A 20,821-nucleotide genomic window follows, 5' to 3' on the forward strand; every position below is an offset into this window, starting at 1 on the left:
AAAAATAGTTGTGTTTCTCTCTTGTATACGTACATATATAAATATTTGTGTTAAAAATGCCGATGCCTATGTGCTTGCAGTAAAATTTAGTTGATTTCTATTTTTAAACAATAAATACATACATATGAAAATAAATAAATATTACATATACATGTATGTAGATATAAGGCGACCTGATGGAACACGAGAACTTCGGACTGCCTCCGAAAACGCGATATTGTCGATGAGAAACACCCGGGTTTAAAATTGACTGCGTAGACTGGATTCTGCAAACTTGATTCTCTATCCTGATTATTCAATTTAGTATCAAGATTTTTACTTGGAAAATGATGCATGGTATTGCTATGACACCCCTGCTCTATGATAAGGTGCATAAAAGTTGGTATAGACAAGGGGCTCTTAGTTTTGCGTTTTCCTTGCCGATATTTTATAATGTCGATGTAAGGGTTTGACGTAAATTTAGTAAAAAATTATATTCAGCCAGCATTCATTAAAAATAGCAAAGTTTATTTTAAATTGATTTAAGAGCTCACGCAAAGTTTGCATTTCGTATTTGATAATCTTCTAATAAACGTTACGATTGCTATTGCCTAGTGGGTACATGAGCATCAGCATAGTCCAGCGCATATCATGTGCATGCAATTTTATATTAATCGCTATTCGCGATCGATGAATGGGCGCGTTCAGTGACATCTATCAGGTGAAATAGCGGTTTGTTTACTCGTAACTTTTTTGTTTACATAATGTTCTTAACTTGAGAGACTACAACAACGCAGACGCAAACACGCGAAGAAGAAGCATACATGAGTGATCGGTAACAAAATTGATGGGAGCAGTAGCATTAGCAGCAGTAACAGCGGTGGTGGCGGCGACAAACAATATGATTATAATATTAAATAGAAACGTGAGACTCCGTCCAAATGATCGAAATAACTACGACTGCATGCCAGTTCGTCATAGCAATGGGTAGCAGCGTGTACTGTCGCACCTGTGCAGCACCTCCTGGGAACGCAGACGAAGCAGTGATCGACATTTTCGCAAACGCTAAATTAATTGCGATTTTAAGTACGCTAAAGGAGTGGCAATTAGATATTATGCAGGATGATAATTTATCTCAGCATATTTGTGAGACGTGCGAATTGGCGCTAATACAGATAGACGAATTTCGGTTACAAGCTTTGAGAGCGAAAGAGCATCTTCATTTGCGTTTGCACTCGTTGGAGACGATGGTGGGGGATGCTGAAGCAATCAACGACAATGAAAATGACCTTCATACTAAAACAAATTGTGGTGAAGCGGAGATGCACAACAGGCAAGCCGCACCGAACACATTTCCAACAGTATCCGAGTTTACTGCTATGTATGCGGATGACAGAGTGCCGAATGTTACAAATGCAAATAAGAAAGGGAGCAAAGAACAATTAATTGAGTTTGAATCAGGTTTAATTGCAGCCAATGAACAAACCGGTGAGTTATCGTTTGATTCGAATATTGAGTCTAGCAGACCACCCGAATTTCAGGTAGTACTAATTGAGGAGGAGGAGGAGACGAATTTGCAATGGATAAGTGAAGAAGAGGATGCTGGAGAGAAGGGGATTCATGTACCAAATAGTGAAATTTCAGAGTGCAGTGTGCATGTGCAAGAGGTTGAGCGTGAAATTGACACCAATAACAACTCAGTAGGGACTGCCGCGGGCAAGTCTATAAATTTTAATAGATCAACGCAGCGCACAAATGCAAAAAGCGTTATAGAAGAGGGCGAGAAAGTCTGTTTAAACAAGAACATTTCATTTGATTTACAAAAATACGTATGCCGAACAACTGACTACAAAATCGGAAAAATCGAAAAAAGTGGATTAAAAGGAAAGCCTTGTAAGGATGCTCAAAGGCATGGTGCACAAAAAGTCATACCAAACAACGGAAAAGACAACCAATTTACATGGGTCATTACAGAAACATCAAGAGAAATTGCTGCTCCTATGTCCGATAAAAAAGGAATCGTGGCAGATTACCAATCTGAAATACATGAATTTGAAACGTTGCTAGCTGCAATAAACGATCAAGTCGCTGCCTTTGAATCAGGTAAAGAGTCAAATGCGTATTTGTCTGATGACTTACAATCGGTGCTTATGAATGAGTTAACACTGCAGATGATCAATGCAAATGTAAATATTCTGGAAGAAGACTTGCAAATTGATGAGTTTGAAACGATGCTGGCAGCAGTTGATGAACAGGCCTCCACATTGGGGTCTATAAATACGCCAAGACAGACAGCAGAGATACCTGACCGACAGATGGTGCATAAAATTGGTTTTAACGAAGAAATAGATCTAGATATTCCAGAAAATCAAGAGAGTATACTAAAAGAAATGGAAGCCTTAAAAAAAGAGGATTTTTCACCGTTATACGAGAAGAGTAGCGCAACAGACACAGTAAATTTTTCTAATTCTACTAGCGAAGCTAAAATAAAAACATATAATTCTTCGTGCGTTGAGTCTAAAATTACAGATTATGCCCATTATCAGTTTTCGCCAAATAAGATTAAACGCATAATAAGTGATGATAATATTTCAGATGTTTTATGCGGTGTATTAAATGAACCTGATTACAGAAAGATATATAATGGGGAATCGCTTGGCAAAGCTAATACTGAGTTTATCAAAAATAATAATAGCATTCAAAATGCAGCGCTTGGGGATAAAGAAATCGAGCATTCAACTGCAGTGGTTTCACGTCCAAATAAAAAGTCTTCGAATGGCATGCGATGCCGTCTGTGCGTGTACAAGGTGTCGGAGCAGCCGATTTTCGCAACGAAAGAGCTCCTGGCCGAGCACATAGCTTCGATACATGATGACAAGGAGCGGCCATATAATTGCCCTCAATGTGCGGCACGGTATCGTACACGGAGTGGCTGTGTAGCGCATATAAACGCCATACATCTCAAAAAGGCAGACAGCTGCGAGCTCTGCGGCAAAGTTGTTGCAGGCGGTTCTGGCCAGATGCGTATGCACATAGAACGAAATCATACGCACGGCAACTACACCTGTGATGTTTGTCAGCTAGAATTGAAGAATGTTTCTCTTTATAACTTCAAATATCACAAAAGATGGCACAACGAAGATAAATTATGGCGATGCGAGCTTTGCGGGAAAGCGTTTGTGACACGCACACATCTGATGACGCACAAAGTAACTCATACACGCCAGGGCGAGTTCCTTTGTACACGTTGTGGAAGGAGTGAGCATACATTTATGTCTATTTTATTAATCTGAACTTCATTTTTTCATAGGTATGCGCAGCAAATGGGAACTACGCACTCATCTCTATGCCATTCACGGCGAGGGGGAAGCGCCACTTAAATGCAACTACTGCGATGAAAGTAAAATGAAAAATAACAAAAAAAAAATTGTTTGCATAACAGATGTTATATATGTATGCATATCTATCTATATTACTTACAGAATTCACACAACACATACAAAAGCGGGCACATCTAGAGCGATGCCATCCCATTGAGTTGGCCAAACGCACCGTTCGCTGTCCAAAATGCAAAAAGCAATTCTCTACGGAGACCAATCTTCAAAAGCACCTGAAACAGCAGCATCAGCAAGATAATGCGGATACAACAAGAAAGTCGGAAGTAGTCGCCACTTCTCCACAGCCGTATGAAGGCTTTATGTGTGCACATTGTCCGCGTAAATATCGTTCCAAATATTCGCTTATAAAACATCTTAGGGTACATGTGACGAAGACAGATCGCCCATATTCATGTCGTGACTGCGATATGCATTTTAAGCACTTCTCAGAGTTGGATCGTCACGATTTGCAGCATCACGCTACTGTTCGTCCATATAGATGCGGTAAGTGCTCAAAGGCATTCTCGACAAGAACAGCGCTTAAAATTCACGGAAAAGTTCACGAGGGTCAGTACTTAATATTATTAGAACGTTTGTAAATAAATATATAATGTTCAGTATTTTCGATGATTTCAGTAAAGGGGAGAAACTTTCGTTGTCCGGAATGCAATCAACGTTTCAAATTTGAGAAATCATTGAATTTGCATCTCCTTTCGCACAAGTCAATGCGCCACAGCTGTGATATTTGCAATAAATCATACATACGATTAGCCCAATTAAAAAGTAAGCAAACTAATTTTAATATCTTCATTTTAAAGTACTTAAATATTTTCATCATATTCTTGCAGCTCATATAAACCGTTATCATAAAATAACGAGCGCTTCTGAAGAATAAGTTGAACATTAAAGGATTCCATGTGTTACCGGAAATCACAGTGTCGAAAATCCTATTAATACAAAAATTGTAGTTTAAAGCTGGACTATTTGTTAATTCTATAAGACAGTCTACTAGCTACTCTCGAGCTTTACAAATAATCTATCTTAAAAACCAAACGGCATGTTGAAGTAAAATTACAGGTTAAAATTTTTCCAGTAGCTAAAACATTGTATTTGGAGTATTATTGTTGTGTACATTATGGGCTATAAGTTGTGTATTCTTAGTAAATCGCTATTAATGTACTCAAATATTTACATGATATCCACTGCACTAAAATATTTCAAAACATTTGTACACTTTTCACATTTATTATTCGAAACGCAATTGCTAATTTATGTTATTTGTTGGTACTTACATTATAAATTAATAAAACAGCAAAGTCTGTGCACTTCTCTAAATTTGTTAAACGCATATACATTTGATATTGTTTGATTTTTAAACTAATATTTAGCAGCTTTGTAATCAGGCTCTTCTGCACCTCCTTTAGGGAATTTTCGTTTTTGTATAATATTCTAAAACAAAAATCAATTCAATTTAATCTAGCGATAATAACACAATTGATGCATACCTGTATTTTCTGCCACTCTCGATCCAATTCTGCCTTTTCGCTCTTTTCGGTTTTGTTTTTGCGAGTTCGTCTTCCGTCTTGCATTTTAACTCCATACTGAAATGCTGCTTTGGGCAAAGCCTCTTTGGTGCTCATATAATCTGAATACTCTTCTTGTGTATCGAAATCCCAACGCCCAATCGGTCCCTTTTTATTGCCCAAATCCATTTTAGTATAGTCTACTTCGTCGTCTGAATCATCTATAGCGTCATTCATTTCCTCTAATCCTGGATAACACTCGGCATACCCCTCAGGTTCGTTAGCAAAGCGCGAGGTTACAGTTTTTGTGATTTTAGGTGGTGGTGGTATATTAGTAATCAGAGGGTCTGTGTCCTCGACTCCTTTTACATCGCCGAAATAAGAACCAGTTGCACTTTTTGAGTTATTTTTAACCAATTTTGAACCTTCATTCTTGGTACTTGGTTGATAGTCCCCAATATCGTCATAGATGTTATCACCCGCAGCTTTACCAGATAAGTTGGTACCCACATTTACTCCTACTTCGAGCATATTCAAAGACTGTTCCATTTCTTTTTCATAGAAAAGCGGCTTGTCTTTGTCACGTTTCTTGTTTTTCTTATTGCGTCCACCTGCGCGTAAGTAAGAAAGAATCTGTGACAGTTTATTTATAACAATATCATTAGTAGTTAGTGTGGCAATGTCTTCTCGATTGACGGGTACTTCAAATTTTGAACGTATTAACGTTGTTGGTATATCGGTTTCCCCCAAATCATCTTCTAAATCAATAACGTAAGCCATGCGGCCGGGAGCGAATAGCTCAATGCGTGGAATATCTTTTGATCGACGCGTTTGAACCAAACTAAAAATGTTACGAGCCAAAGCACTTTTAATAGTCATATGATCATCTGCATCTTTGGCTTCCGCCTCAGCCTGTTCAGCAGCAGCGGTTTCGGCCAATTTTTCCGTTGCTGCCGCAACCGCCAGAGCCTGTTCCTCAACCTCTTTAGTTTGCAATTCAGAACGAACCTTTTGCAAGAGCGCATAATCAAGACCTTTCACCAAGTGAGTATGACGCATATCACCACCCAAGAATTTCGACTCCTGTATAATTCTACGACGACGCTCAGCCGCATCAATGCCTGATTTCAAATCTGGAGCAACAGCACGATACGCATTTGTGCTACTGTGACCAGGCGTACTAACATTTTGGTAATCCGGATTGGCACCATCACGTCGTTCACGCGCTCGGTCACGATATTTTTCCGAGAGCTGTTGCAATTTGCCATCCTCTTGTTTTTTAAGTGCTGCATAGAAATTTTTCTTTTTTCGGCGTAAATCATTGCGTTCACTGCTTGAACCTTGCGTTTTTTTCTTTTCGGTTGAAGACGACGAAGCTGCCGCTGCATTCAGTGAAGGAGTACTACCTGGCGGTGGTTGCCGCGGTGTAGCCAAGAGCTTACGAAAGTCATCATTAGTTAACCGTACAGATTCAGTCATAATTCATATATGATTTTAAGGATTTTACGTACGTATAATAGAAATTCAAGTATCGACGGAAAAATATTTACTACTTTGTATGCGAATAATATATCGAATGTATTAAAATAATCGAATCGTACTAATATGAAAGGTGATAAGTCGATAACTCAAGGTTAAATTAGAGGTGCTATAAATCTGCCGATCGAATTAACTTATAAGCTAAATACACACCAGGCAACCGTTGCAGCAACTCGGCCATGTTGAAGCAACCGTTGCCTCGTGTGTAGCTGTGTTGCCAAATGATTTTCGTGTTGCTGCAACCGTTGCCTGAAATATCAAATAAATTTGATTTTTGGGATAGGTTGCTGCAACCGTTGCCTCGTGTGTATCATTGTTTACTGCTTTTACTCGTTCAGTTCGTTGAACACAAGCAAAGAAGAAGGTTCGTGCGGAGTAAAATAAAGTGAAAAAGGAAAAAATGGCAATTGAAAATAATGAAAATTATGTTAATTTTATTAACGAATATAAAAATTTGAGAGAGCTGTGGGATATAAGTAGTGAAAAATATAAAAATACAAATTTTAGAAAAAAAGCATACGAACAATTAAAAAATGAATACAATAAAATTGATAAAAATTTCAAGTCCGCAAAAGCGTTTCCTGTTGCAAGATACCGCAAAGTTATTGCCAGTCTAATTTCTGCTGATATTGCCTCTCCTATGGTATCTTGTTTCGTTATTTTGGCCTTTACGAAGTCCAACAATTTTCTAAACAGGGCTTCGTCCATCCTCATGTAATTTTTATAGTCCGCTGGCTCATTTTCCTTCAGTTCTTTCAGCAGCCTATCGTTCGAAAATTCGAATTTTTTAAAAGCCAATTTTTGGACCAGATTTTTTTTCTCTTCTTTTGTTGCATCTCATCTTCCTCATTTTCGTACAAAAGTTCATCAATTATAATAAGAGAAGTAATTTTACGCATTTCGCCGATCATTTAAAAAATTTAATTTTACGTATCTTCCGCTTGTACCTTTCCTGCACCACAGTTATACACAATACTGAGATTGAAGCAACGGTTGCAACGTGTTTCTTAAACAAAGGCAACACGTTGCTGCAACCGTTGCTTCAACGGTTGCCTGGTGTGTATTTAGCTATAGGCAACACTATAGTCGATTAGACGTGACATGTCATAATTTCGTAGTCATAACCGTAACCGAACAGGACAATTGAATTTTGATTTTTCACCGTAACCATAAACAGCTGATTGTTGATTTGCTACACTTTCGAAATAAACAAATAAATCAATAATAGATATCAGTAAATAACATTGACCGGATTGACCTGATTTTATATCCGGTCAAGGGCTTGTCACTCCACTTACATGTTTTGGAATGTTTATGCTACAACAATAGTAAATATCGTTATGGTGAAGACCACTGTTAAAGTTATGACGTTATGGTATGGTTTGGCACGATATGACGCCTTTAATTTTACCTTAACTGTAAACAATTTAAATTCACATACGAAATCATTTATTTGCTCAATTTAATTTTGAGAGAGAAACTAAAGAAAGAATAAGTTCATGTTGTTATTCTTGGAAAATAGGCACCATATGCCGAAACGAGGAGATTGACGGTGCTTTCCAATATTAGTGCCCTTGCTCCAGTCTGTTAAAATAGATAATATAATTACCACATGTACCATATAAACAATTCATTTTTCTTACCAACTAGAAATAATATGAGCCAACATTCCATTCAGATTATACAAACAAATTTTTTTTTCAAAAACTTGAAACTCATTTGTTATTCACCATCTGCATTCAAACTATTGACGACTTGTATCCCTTGCATTTATTTTATTTTTTTGTTTGTCTGGTTCTTATACTCATCATTATTATCATCAGTTTTGTCATAAAACCACGAGCAGCACAGCACCAACTCAAGAAAATGCTCATCATTCATTACTCTTAATATCGAAACAAAATTTCAAAATAAGTAAAAATCATGAAAGGAATCGCAAATTAATATTACAAATTAAAACTCAGAGGTGAATACGAAAAACAAAATTTCAATTGATATATATGGTGACGATTTTGGCATTGATATTATGGTATGGAACCTCTAATCGGACCCAAGCTGAACTCATCATAGTTTATTGGTTCCTTCAGAATAATTTTTGAAAAATGGTTCCTTTTTTCGTTTATTTAATACATTAAATTTTCTATTTTTCTTATATAAAGATGGGAAAGCGCTAAAAAGCTAAAAAATAATACTCTTAATTTTTTTTTTTATTTAACACTGAACGCTTCTTAGCACAGGAAATTATCGATAAGTTTGAAGAATTTATAGTTCTAATTCTAATCTCTACACCGTCTATAGGTTATGTTAAAGTAGCACTGTTAAGACAAAAATGCTATGTTGAGATCGCGAATTTCCCCATTACAACATATCTGTCCTTTTGAATTTCTTCCCATTACTGTCCTAACATCAGTTGTCATTTCGTAGGTTGACAACTCAATTGTCATTTTACCAAATTCGAAAAAGAGTTTGACAGATTTTAAGATACATTTAAAGAAGACGTATATGTCGGGAAATATTTTGTATTTTATAATTATTATTTATTTATTATTATTAGTTTGTTAAGATTGTATCTTAATCAGCTTAAGCAGCAATAAGACGTTTGTAAATTTTGGGAACAAATTGCTAAAATTGAGAACCGTTTAAATGTGTTATCGTTTAGAAAAATACACGTAAATTTTGCTGTTGTTCTAGCGAATCCACCTTTTATGAATTCAAAGCTTCTTGAATTCAAGCTAATTTAACTCCGAATTCGTTAGTATTTGCTTGAACTAGGTATTTTTCTATTCACACGGCTGATTTACTCTCTCAACACCTTATAAGAAAAATTCATAACAACATTTCCATTTAAATAGTGTGGCAATACTATACCTCATCTGTTAATTTTTTCATTAGGCACTCAAACTTTGTATACATTTTTGTTCATAAAACATTTAAGTGGATATCAGAAAATATTTCCGGTTATTTGTTAAGATAACACAGCTAAAATATAGTACCAAATATATATACGTATTACTTAACGAATATTTTGTTAATAACAGTACTGATATAGAATTATCAGCTCTTTCGCGTCCTGTGCTCTTGTTTTTGCTGTTCCCGGCTGGACTTTCCAGCAGAAACATTGATAGTATTAAAAAAAAAACTATTACATGTTGAAAGTGAAACAATTTGTTGATTTTATGCTTCCTTGCAGTGTTGCATAAAGTTACTGAAGAAGAATTATAAAGGTAAAAAATTTGTATTAATGAGTGATATGAGTACAAGAAATTTGTTTTCATTTGAGAACAAAAGTAATGTTTGTATGTACGTACATATATATATATATATATATATATATATATATATATATGCACATTGTTGTTGGATTGAAGAATTTAGAGAAATTTTAATGTTTAAATTTGCGCCGTGAATGTTAAATAGGCCTGCATTATTTTATTCGATGCCTACAAAAATATGCCGATTATATTTAAAATTATTCATGAAATAGATCATTTTTTGTGAGCGCAAACAATTGAAAGACGGATATTGCCTTATCACACATCTGTACAGGCAAAAGTTGATAACAATATATTAAATATGGAAACAACTTATTGCAAATATGTATGTACTAGGTCACTGTTATGCTGAAATTTTGTTTGGCGAACACAATGCAATTATTGCACCGGACACGACGAGAGAGAGTATTCCATAGATGAGTATTCGACGGATCTCATGTGATGTTGCCAGACACGAAAATTATTGAAGATCGCATCACAAACTAAAAGAAAATAAATTATAGTACTATGGTACTGCTCCCTTGACGAAAAATTTGAATGTGAAAGCAACAACAAAGTTATCGCAAGGTTGTTACACGGTGTATGCTACGGCGTACGGACGACTGGCTCATGGATATTCTCCTTTGGATACTTGTTATCCTTTAACCTATTAAGCGATTAGTTTTTCTTAGACAGCTCGATTTACTGCGCTGAATTAATTTCAAGCGAAGACTGTCGATGCAAAACCGGTTTTCAGCCAAATATTGGATTCACCGTGCGTGTTGGCTGAACGATTATGATAACGATTATCAGGAAATTCAGTGTTTATGCTTACTTTATAATGTCAAAATAACAGGGAAATTTTCGTTTTTTGCTTAACTTTAAGTTTCATAGCAAATGCAATTTCCTTTTTCGGCATGACGCACATATACGACATTAACTAAAATGTACTTTTGAAATTTTCGCATATATGTATGCGACATAATCACTTAACAGGTTAACCTCTAAGTTGACTGTAAAGCTGAAAAATTAGGTCATCAGGTCTGGAGTAAACAGGAATAGTTTTTAGAACTTCCCTGTAGCGAAGTGGAAAGAGTGGAACAAACGTATACCTACAACTTGCGGGCTCAATATCTCCTCTTTAAACGTTAAATCATTAAGCTAAATACACACCAGGCAACCGTTGAAGCAACGGTTGCAGCAACGTGTTGCCTTTGTTTAAGAAACACGTTGCGACCGTTGCTTCAATCTCAGTATTGTGTATAACTGTGGTGCAGGAAAGGTACAAGCGGAAGATACGTAAAATTAAATTTTTTAAATGATCGACGAAATGCGTAAAATTACTTCCCTTATTATAATTGACGAACTTTTGTACGAAAATGAGGAAGAAGAGATGCAACAAAAGAAGAGAAAAAAAATCTGGTCCAAAAATTGGCTTTTAAAAAAATCGAATTTTCGAAAGAGAGGCTGCTGAAAGAACTGAAGGAAAATGAGCCAGCGGACTTTAAAAATTACATGAGGATGGACGAAGCCCTGTTTAGAAAATTGTTGGACTTTGTAAAGGCCAAAATAACGAAACAAGATACCATAATGAGAGAGGCAGCAGAAATTAGACTGGCAATAACTTTGCGGTATCTTGTAACAGGAAACGCTTTTGCGGACTTGAAATTTTTATCAATTTAATTATATTCATTTTTTAATTGTTCGTATGCTTTTTTTCTAAAATTTTTATTTTTATATTTTTCACTACTTATATCCCACAGCTCTCTCAAATTTTTATATTCGTTAATAAAATTAACATAATTTTCATTATTTTCAATTGCCATTTTTTCCTTTTTCACTTTATTTTACTCCGCACGAACCTTCTTCTTTGCTTGTGTTCAACGAACTGAACGAGTAAAAGCAGTAAACAATGATACACACGAGGCAACGGTTGCAGCAACCTATCCCAAAAATCAAATTTATTTGATATTTCAGGCAACGGTTGCAGCAACACGAAAATCAATTGGCAACACAGCTACACACGAGGCAACGGTTGCTTCAACATGGCCGAGTTGCTGCAACGGTTGCCTGGTGTGTATTTAGCTTTAAAATACCAAATACTTAGAAACTTTTTGATAATCTAATTTCATCGTTTTAATAAAAACGCCGTTTGAGTCAACCGCCCCAAAATTGTTATCGTATATTTTGCGATAATCGACATGTTAACTAGCTGAATTTGTCTTATCGATTTTTGTCATGAAACGGGTTTGCTAGTCGGTACAATTATGGTCAAGGAAAGATAACAATGCGAATATACTTTAAAAATGTAGTGAATTCTACTACATCTGAATCTTTTGCGATTAGCTCCGTTTATAGGCAATTGTCGATGTGCATATTTTTGGTTTAAAAACTAAAAAATAAATAATTGGCACATATATACTGCGCTATTATAAAATATCTTTTCTATTATGACGGAGATTCGAACCTACGCACTCCCGAATGAAAGTGACCCACCAACCTATTCGGTTACGGCAGCCGCCAGGGCAGATACATATTTGCGTAAAAATCCCGGCTAATATTTTAGCTATTAAAGTAATCAAAATGAAACATAATAATTAAACTAACTTTTCAAATATTTTTTACTTTACTTTTCAAAAAACTAGACGTGAAATTAATTAAATCTGTTCTCAGAATTTCTATAAGATGTTGACTGGTCAATTGGGAATTTTTGTAAATTATAATTGGATTGATTTCGCCATTTCATTGTAGATTACAAAATCTGAATGATGATAATAATCTGTCTAAAGTTAGGATATTTTAGTCCTATTACGACACTCCTAAATATATGAAGCTTTTTGCAATCATATTAAAAGGACACAACATTTAACATTAAAGTCTTCTTGTAGCTAATTTAGTAATTCCGTACATGTTTCCGGGTACTTATTATATACATAAATATGTAACAATATATATATATATTCGCTCTCATTCAGGCCCCGTTTTGTGAAATAATCATTGCCAGTATGCGCAAGATACGTCGTCGTTTCGCTTATAAAATTGCCGCTTTATTATTTGTACTCACAGTGGCTATTTTTCTGTTTTTTACTGGACCAAAGGAAATGGATCGTTCTGAGAAAATGTAAGAAGAATCTTAAACTTATAGAAATATAACAAATTTTTTTGTTTTAATGCTACTAATACAAAATATTATATGTCATAGTTTAATCATTGAGCGTTCTATACGCTCGCCTATGAATCGTGGCGAATGTCGTCTACCCCAACTGCCAGTAGATGACCCAGAAGTAATGAAGTACTACCATCCGGTTGAGAAAATCAATTGTGGCAATATACTGGATGATTGGGTCACATGTGAGGTAAATAAGTATGAATTTATAAAAAAAAAGTAATGGAATAGAAATTTAGAGTAAATTGGGTGAAACTGCATGTTTTTCTTGGGCAAAGTTTTATGGCAATAATTTTGAATTCAAACATCTGTTTTGGTACATAAAAAATTTCCCAGTGGGAATTTCCATAATTTTGAATTAGGGCAGCAAGCCAATGGTATCTCATGTATGCCTATTGGACTTGGAGGGAGTTTGTTAGATTGATATTTGGCTTGTGATGATTTAGAGCTCTACTCCGAACGCTTCTTTGTAATATGAACAATTTACGGATGCACAATTACGCACTTGTGATTTATGTTCCAAATTAGGCCAATGTATGTACAACAAATTCAACTATAATAAATATACTATAGCTCGCGAAAAAATATAGCACCTCAACATTTTGACCAGTCTGACTTTTTTCCTTTTTTTAGTATTTATCTTTTTTTTTTTATAAAAGTATAATTCATTACCTACTTTTTAAGCAGAACTAAAAATAATATATAATTATATATCTACAATACAAAGTAAGTTTGAAGTGGCTTAAAATTCTCATTGATTTTTGACATTTTTCTCTGCGTATTTTCTCTGTACAAAAAAATTTACGGCGGCCCCAAATGGATTGGTGTGCAGGTCCGCAACCCCAATTGATAGAAAAAATATTTACTAATTGCGGTCGCTCCCCGGCAGACAATGGCAAGCCTCCGAGTGTATTTCTGCCATGAGAAATCTCCTACTAAAAACCCATCTGGTGTAAAACTGTACACCCCTCCATTTATGGAAACTATGAAGATGTACAACACAAATAGGAAGAGGAGCTAGATGTATCATATTAAAATGAAATGGGCCAAAGTTTTATAGGCTAAACTTTTTGAAATTTTTATGAAAATTTTTATAAACCTTCTACAAAGTTTGAAATTGGGATGAATATGGTCCTTGTAATGGAATAAACTACAATATTATAAAAAAAATTATTTAATTAAAAAAAAGGTAAATAATCAAAACATGTCAAAATGTTGAGGTGCTATATTTTGTTTTACGGGCTGTATGTATAAAAACTGATGTTTTGTGTTTGAATGAACCATACCTTAACAGGTTATTTATTCCTAAAATTCCAGCTAGATGTGAGGGGGTTGACAATATACCTGGTAAGCAAAACTGCTTACGGTGCTTTACTGATAGCTCAAAGATTGGCGCTAAATGTGGCTTTGTTGTCTACTGTAAGCAAAAAGTAAAGGTGTCGGCTCGTCTTCCTAATCACTGTAGCCACAGGCTGAAATTTCAAACTATTAATAAGGTATGTACGAGTAGCTGCCTGGTTAGGCAAAAGTGTGACTACCTTTGGAGATGTCTATACTTACTCCGGTAGGCAAGCGGTGAAAAAATCTCTTGGTGGGTTTGTCACTAATTCCATCGTGTCTGCCAACGTCGGACATCTCTTAACGAGATGGCGAAATATTTCCGCGTACATTTGATATAAGTGCCAGGATATAGTGACATACCAGGGAATTTAGGGGCACTACCACTCGCCTCTCTCTTGGTATGGAGATTGTAGGTATACCCCTCTCAACATACGAACTGCGCGGTACAAGCAGTATTGCCACTTGAGAGCCAACATGAGATAGGTTGATAGTCTGGCATGCAATGCTACAAAAAGAATTTGGCCAAAATTCTACGGGTGCTACTTCATCGGTCAAGGAAAAACGTCCCTATGTTAGTTGATTTGATCATAGGGCACTGTCTCCTAGGCCGAACTGCTCAAAGATTGAACGTACCTCATTTCAACTATTGCAGAAGCTGCAAGAATGACAGGGAGAGAGAGTCTGTCACACATCTTCTCTGTCACTGTCCCGTTCTTCATGCTCCTACGTTTACCTACATATATACTTTGGCTCATCGTTTTTGAATGATACTGATGACCTTAGGGATTTAAGTCGCAACCCGATCAATGGGTTTGCACTTAGGGGGGGGTAGGGTTTAGCGCTAAAAAAAAAACACTTTTTTTTAAATTTTTTACAGAAATATGGCTTAAGATACTTTAATAAAATCAGTTGCATGTTATTGTACATCTTTTCAATAAGTTTTTAAACAATATTAATAATAAAATATTGACAAATAAGCCCATGACAGAGTTTTTTTGGAGATATGTTTTTCGAGAGGTGCTCTGCGGTGCCAATCGGCATTCGTCGTAGAATCATCTGAAACTAAAAAAGTCGAATTTTTCAGTTAAAGTATGACGTAATGCTGAAATGATTTACTATAAGATGAGTGAAGAAAAAAAATTTCGATTTTGTGACCCTACCCCCCCCCCCCCCCCCCCCCCCCCTTAAAACAAAATGGTTTAACGAGGAGTAGCAGATTAACTGCCACTGTGCTATCACAATACCTGTAAATCGACAGCGGTGTAAGTGAGGTGGTTTAGAGACCAACTACCACTTCTTCCTAACTACCTACTATGTATAAAATAGGTAATTTTTTAAAAGTATTCTCGAAAAATATCTTATAAATATGTAGGTATGATATTCAAGTAGAATATATTTTTTATTATCTTAAATTACTTAATAATGCATACTTCAATAATATGCATCCGCACAGAAATCGATTTGCTTTGTTAAACCGGAAATAAGTGCCACACAAGGTGAAGTCATTTGTACTTATACGGATGTGATACGCAGCACGGATTACAAGAGCAAATATGGCAAATCGACAAAAACTAAAGAGCCATATATTTTGCGCGCAAGTGACTTTGTAAAGGTTGTCTGTCATAGTTCCACGTCTGGTAACAGCTGGTATGGCATGGCCTACGGCATACGCGATGGAGTTGCTGTGAAGCCACAAACACCGCCTAAGCTACCCATTTATGCCGGACTTGCAGGTGCAGGCGTTGCCGAGATGGCTGCTGACGAGGACAGCAACCCCTCATTCTCGAAGCATTTTAACATACTTATGTTGGGTTTCGATTCGCTCAGCCGCAATGCTTTTCAGCGCAAATTACCCAAAACGTACGCATACCTTGTGAAGGAGTTAAAGACCATTGTTTTACAAGGTTACAACATTGTAGGTGATGGCACGCCACAGGCATTAGTACCATTACTGACCGGCTACACTGAATTGGAGTTGCCAGAGACACGTACACGCATGTCGAATGCAATGAACGTCGATGTTTATCCGATGATTTGGAAAGAGTATGCGCATAATGGCTACTATACTTCGTTTAATGAGGATGTGCCAAATATTGGCACTTTCACATATCGCATGAAAGGATTCACTGAACAACCAGTCGATCACTATTTGCGTACGCTTTACTTGGAAGCGCCAAACATGTGGAATTGCTGCGCAAAACACTGCATCGGTCATCAACCAGATCATGCTGTTATGCTGGATTACACTAAAAATGTAAGTTATTAATATTAATACAAATTTGTACTAAACTAATTTTAAAATTCTTTTTAGTTTATGCTCAAATACAAAGATTCGCCCCGTTTTGTGTTTAGTTTTCATGGCGGACTGTCACATGATTCCATTAATTTGATAGGTGCAGCCGATGATGAAGTAATTTCTTGGCTTCGCTTTTTGAAAGAGACACATTTGTTAGACAATACAATACTTATTATGATGTCGGATCATGGCAATAGGTAAGTAGCTTGAGAAACTTTTGCAGTGTCAAAGAGAAAAATGTATTTGGTCGTGCAAAGCAATAAGTCATTTTGAGACTAGTTGAAGAAACTAATTTAAAAACGAAAACCTGGGGCTAATGCAGAATAACAGCAACAATTTTGAGTTAGCAGAATAGTTCTTATACGAGAAAAATTTAAAAAGATGCAATTCTCAAAATGGAATTTTTTTTTATTTTTTATAAAAAACTTATTTGAACAAAAAACGATTTTCCGAATGAAGGCATTGACTAAATTAGTCATAGATATTTTAGTATGACTCAAACGCTAGCTCCAACTAAACACCCACGTGAAGTCGACAGTACTCATTGAAGTTGTTGGTTTTGATGGTTCGAAATTAGCTTGCCCAGTGTAAACAAACTAAATATAAATGTTATTTTTAGTTATTTTGTATAATTTTAAATACGGCGGCCGCCATAGCCGAATGGATTGCTACGTGACTACCATCCTGGAGTGCGTAAGTTCAAATTTCCGTGCATGAAATATCAAAATTATAGCGGTTGCCCCTCAGAAGGCAATGGCAAACCTCCGAGTGTATTTCTGCCATGAAAAACTCCTCATAAAAAATATCTGCCTTGCGAAGTCGGCTTAAAACTGTTAGTCCTCCATTTGTGGAACAACATCAAGACGTACACCACAAGTAGGAGGCGGTGATCGGTCAAACATCCGAAAAGGGTGTAAACACCAATTATATTTATAATTTAAAATAAAGAATGGAGTTTTTTTGTTGCAATAGTATTAAAATTCCACTTTTTTGTTGCAACAGAATTGAAATTCCACGATATTTCTCAATGTTGTTAAAGCCGTAAGGGTTTCATTTCGTTCAGAGATATGATACTGATTTTCTGTTAAGATTTCCAGTCGCAAAGAGCTGCCACTGTCAAAGTGTCATATGATTAAAAAAAAAAACACTTTATATACCACCCTATATATCCTGGAACTTGGTACACATATTACTCTTTCACGGCCATGAACCTGAGTGTGTGTACCATAGTGGACAACAGCGACAACCTATTACTCTTTGTCCAAGGTAGGTGTTGGCATTGAAAATAGGCGAAATGGGTCAATAACCACGCCCATCTTCCATATAACGATAATTTTCAAAACAGAAAGAAAGAATATTAGGTGCAAATAACGAACTCAAAAAAGGAAAATACGATGAGAAAGACAAATTTTGGAAAATGGTTGGCACCATACCCATTTTTAATCTTGATTTATTCAACTCAAAGCGTATAAAATTTCGACGAAGGTACTAAATATAAAATTCTTTGTTCAACTTGAATTTCCATCGTTAAATTCGAAGAACACACTCGAGCTTGACTTGTTTACAGTAGCACAGAAAACAAACTATGTGACATATCACGCTGAAATTTGCCATGTAAGCTTATAACAGTCTTACCAAAAAACAAAAAATTTATTTTTGCCATATGTCATCCGCGGTCCGTTTTATTGATAACGTCTCGTTCATATTTGAGCAGAAGCTATATCCCCTATAAATAATAATAATAATTTTTTACATAAGAAAAGTGGTCTTCTATAGCCCAGATGAGCTTTTTTGGCCCAAAAATTAATTTGCTTTAAAAGGAAATTTAAGAAATTTTCCAATGCTTATTTTTTCGCCGGGATACTAAACAATCTTTCATTTAGATTTGCACAAGTGCGCGCCACACTACAGGGCAAGCAAGAGGAGCGTTTGCCTTTCTTCAGCTTCACGTTTCCAAAAACTTTTCAAGACCGGTTTCCACAACAATATGCCAATTTCGTGGCAAATGCTAATTATTTGACCACACCATTTGACGTACACGCTACGCTCCAACATCTTCTGGGTAAGCAGATTGTTTTGTTTTTTCGTATCACAAAATTCTCGCAAAATAAAACGTTGCCAAATTTTTTTTCAGTACTCCAAACTGAGGATGCCCAAGCGGACAATGTAATTTCGGATTATCATACACAGCCAGCATCAACAGAAGACTTAGTGTCTACTGAGTATAAACAACTTGCAGAAAAACGTGCGATTTCACTTTTCGAAGTAATACCAAAGAATCGATCCTGCAGCGATGCCTACATCGAACCACACTGGTGTGCTTGTCTTAATTGGCAGCGACTTTCACTCAATGAAAGTGAACCACACTCACCAATTTTGCTTAAGGCGGCTGACAGTATTGTAACGACCATTAACGATTTAACCAAACCTTACCGTAATCTTTGCGCGCCACTAGAACTGGAACGCATCAATTGGGCATTACGGCTGCGCCCTCATAATGAGCTCCTAACTTACAAGCAAAATAGCGACAAGGACGGCTATGTGGCAGATATGAGCGATAAAATGCGCATGCATGAGGAGTTATTTCAATTGCAGATTATGGTCTCGCCGGGAGAATCGCTTTTCGAGGCGAGCATTACATATGAACTGAACACTTTCCAGATGCACACAAAGGCCACAGATATATCCCGCGTAAATAAGTATGGTGATCAAGCGAATTGCATATACGAGCTTAATCCAGAATTGCGAAAATATTGCTATTGTAGATCATTATGAAGCAACAGTTAATGAAAAACAAAAACAGCTGATATAGCGTTATTTAGTATTGCCTCAGTATTTGCCAACCGAAAATTATTATTAGTTATGAAATCAAAAATTAAAAATCGGCAAAATCAAATTTTTTCGGAGTATTGGACCAAACTAATTTTGTTTTTAAGAGATTGAGTCATAAGTAAGAAAGTAATTTCTTCGTTGGTGTAGTATTGGACTTAAAACCTAACGAAAATGTGCTGGATTTCTCGCGATTTCTTTCCGAAATCGAAATTGCAAGTGATAAACGGTTCACTAGACAAGGCTAGTTTATAGCAGCACTTGTTCGGGAAAAACCCGATTCATTCCGGTAACGTAGAACTGGCTGCCATGGGAATGAAATTGCAAGTTGCACGAGTGAGTTTGGTGTGTGATGAAATTCACGCAATTTCGATGAGCTTCGAAGTTAAATCTGAAATAGCTGATTGATTAAATAATGACTTTTATGCAACTTATATTAAATATTAACATTAGCACGCTTGCAGATATGTGAACGCTTGTCATCCGCGATAAATCCATAATTCTTTTATTTCCAATTTATCCAGTATAAATGAACACATCACCTGGTTGCTAGGTGATTACGGCTATGAATTATAACCATTTTTGCTCACAATTTGCCAAAGGCAAGAACTCGTAACAAAGTTAAAAGAGTAACGGGAGTGCTTAAAAGTCGTTTTAAATATTTGCCATAACCTAACTTCCAAAAAGGAAGAAGTAACTTATTTATTTAAGACGAAATATCTCAAAAAAAGTTGATTTGGTCCAATACCCAGCTGAGTTCTGTACAGTGTAAATGCTAAAAACACAAATCAGACGGGTTTCATAACAAATGACGGCAGTAGTCGTTTCTAAAAGCGGTCGTCATTGGTACATCTATAAGTATAAACAATAACCGCTTAAGTCTGAAATCATGTTAATTAAAAATAAAACTAATTTTAAAACTAAAAACATAATTAGAAGGTACATATCTCATGAAAATATAATTTTCTTGGTAGAATTCGACAGCATACACCTATGTAAACAAACTCTTTCTTAATTCCACTTAGGCGATTATAGCTTATAGCCACAAATATACACATGTATTCATATATATATATATACGTAAAGCCGTTTTTAGTTTTTCATTTGAATTTATATAAAATTATTTGCATTGTTCTCTCTCTATATGAAACTGTAGATCATTTGCATCGTAAGCCTTTCATAAATGTTTAAATGAAAAACCAAAATGTCAACGTAACATTAATTAATTCCCACTGTCTCGAAAGCAAACAAATCAATCTCAATACTTTTAAAAAGTTAGTTTGAATATGTACATATATAATATTATATTTTACTTTAGAAACTTGCTAGTCCAACATTGTCGTTATCAGCCAATGTTTTTTTTTTTTTTACATAAGTATGTATTGGGTATTACATGACAAATAATGGTTAATATAGGGTGATCAATCATGAGGTGCTTTTTTCAATAGTTAAAAAAAAAAACAAAAATGTAAATTATGTTCAAAACCTTTATTTATCATTTGAAAGGACATTCTTTGACA

General features: G+C 35.7%; 3 protein-coding genes across 3 annotated transcripts; 2 read left to right on the forward strand and 1 right to left on the reverse strand.

The window, feature by feature from the left end:
• The first annotated feature begins 732 nt into the window (after positions 1–732).
• Positions 733–4,708, forward strand: LOC129245808 (uncharacterized). Its single transcript, XM_054884207.1, has 5 exons — positions 733–3,237; positions 3,290–3,379; positions 3,462–3,923; positions 3,993–4,139; positions 4,205–4,708. The coding sequence occupies exons 1-5, from the start codon at positions 921–923 to the stop codon at positions 4,249–4,251; spliced, it is 3,063 nt and encodes a 1,020-aa protein (XP_054740182.1). The 5' UTR covers positions 733–920; the 3' UTR covers positions 4,252–4,708.
• On the reverse strand, positions 4,582–6,440 carry LOC129245816 (protein Red). Its single transcript, XM_054884219.1, has 2 exons — positions 4,862–6,440; positions 4,582–4,805 (listed from the first exon to the last, which is right to left on the reverse strand). The coding sequence occupies exons 1-2, from the start codon at positions 6,356–6,358 to the stop codon at positions 4,734–4,736; spliced, it is 1,569 nt and encodes a 522-aa protein (XP_054740194.1). The 5' UTR covers positions 6,359–6,440; the 3' UTR covers positions 4,582–4,733.
• A 2,896-nt stretch (positions 6,441–9,336) lies between these two features.
• Positions 9,337–19,768, forward strand: LOC129245823 (uncharacterized). The gene is made up of 7 exons (XM_054884232.1): positions 9,337–9,642; positions 12,645–12,790; positions 12,872–13,025; positions 15,630–16,430; positions 16,488–16,669; positions 18,356–18,534; positions 18,607–19,768. Exons 2-7 carry the CDS (start codon positions 12,675–12,677, stop codon positions 19,245–19,247), a joined length of 2,073 nt encoding a protein of 690 aa, XP_054740207.1. The 5' UTR covers positions 9,337–9,642; positions 12,645–12,674; the 3' UTR covers positions 19,248–19,768.
• Positions 19,769–20,821: the final 1,053 nt, after the last annotated feature.

Source organism: Anastrepha obliqua, chromosome 1 (assembly GCF_027943255.1).
Source record: "Anastrepha obliqua isolate idAnaObli1 chromosome 1, idAnaObli1_1.0, whole genome shotgun sequence".
NCBI classification, from domain to species: domain Eukaryota; kingdom Metazoa; phylum Arthropoda; class Insecta; order Diptera; family Tephritidae; genus Anastrepha; species Anastrepha obliqua.

Bases quoted from the DNA above. Each gene is read 5' to 3' on its own strand.
- LOC129245808 (XM_054884207.1), top strand. From the start codon at position 921: ATGATCGAAATAACTACGACTGCATGCCAGTTCGTCATAGCAATGGGT. The intron at 3,238-3,289 runs GTGAGCATACAT...ATTTTTTCATAG, and splicing joins TTGTACACGTTGTGGAAGGA to GTATGCGCAGCAAATGGGAA. The intron at 3,380-3,461 runs GTAAAATGAAAA...TATTACTTACAG, and splicing joins ATGCAACTACTGCGATGAAA to AATTCACACAACACATACAA.
- LOC129245816 (XM_054884219.1), bottom strand. From the start codon at position 6,358: ATGACTGAATCTGTACGGTTAACTAATGATGACTTTCGTAAGCTCTTG. The intron at 4,806-4,861 runs GTATGCATCAAT...TTTTTGTTTTAG, and splicing joins GAGAGTGGCAGAAAATACAG to AATATTATACAAAAACGAAA.
- LOC129245823 (XM_054884232.1), top strand. From the start codon at position 12,675: ATGCGCAAGATACGTCGTCGTTTCGCTTATAAAATTGCCGCTTTATTA. The intron at 12,791-12,871 runs GTAAGAAGAATC...TATATGTCATAG, and splicing joins ATGGATCGTTCTGAGAAAAT to TTTAATCATTGAGCGTTCTA. The intron at 16,431-16,487 runs GTAAGTTATTAA...AATTCTTTTTAG, and splicing joins TGCTGGATTACACTAAAAAT to TTTATGCTCAAATACAAAGA.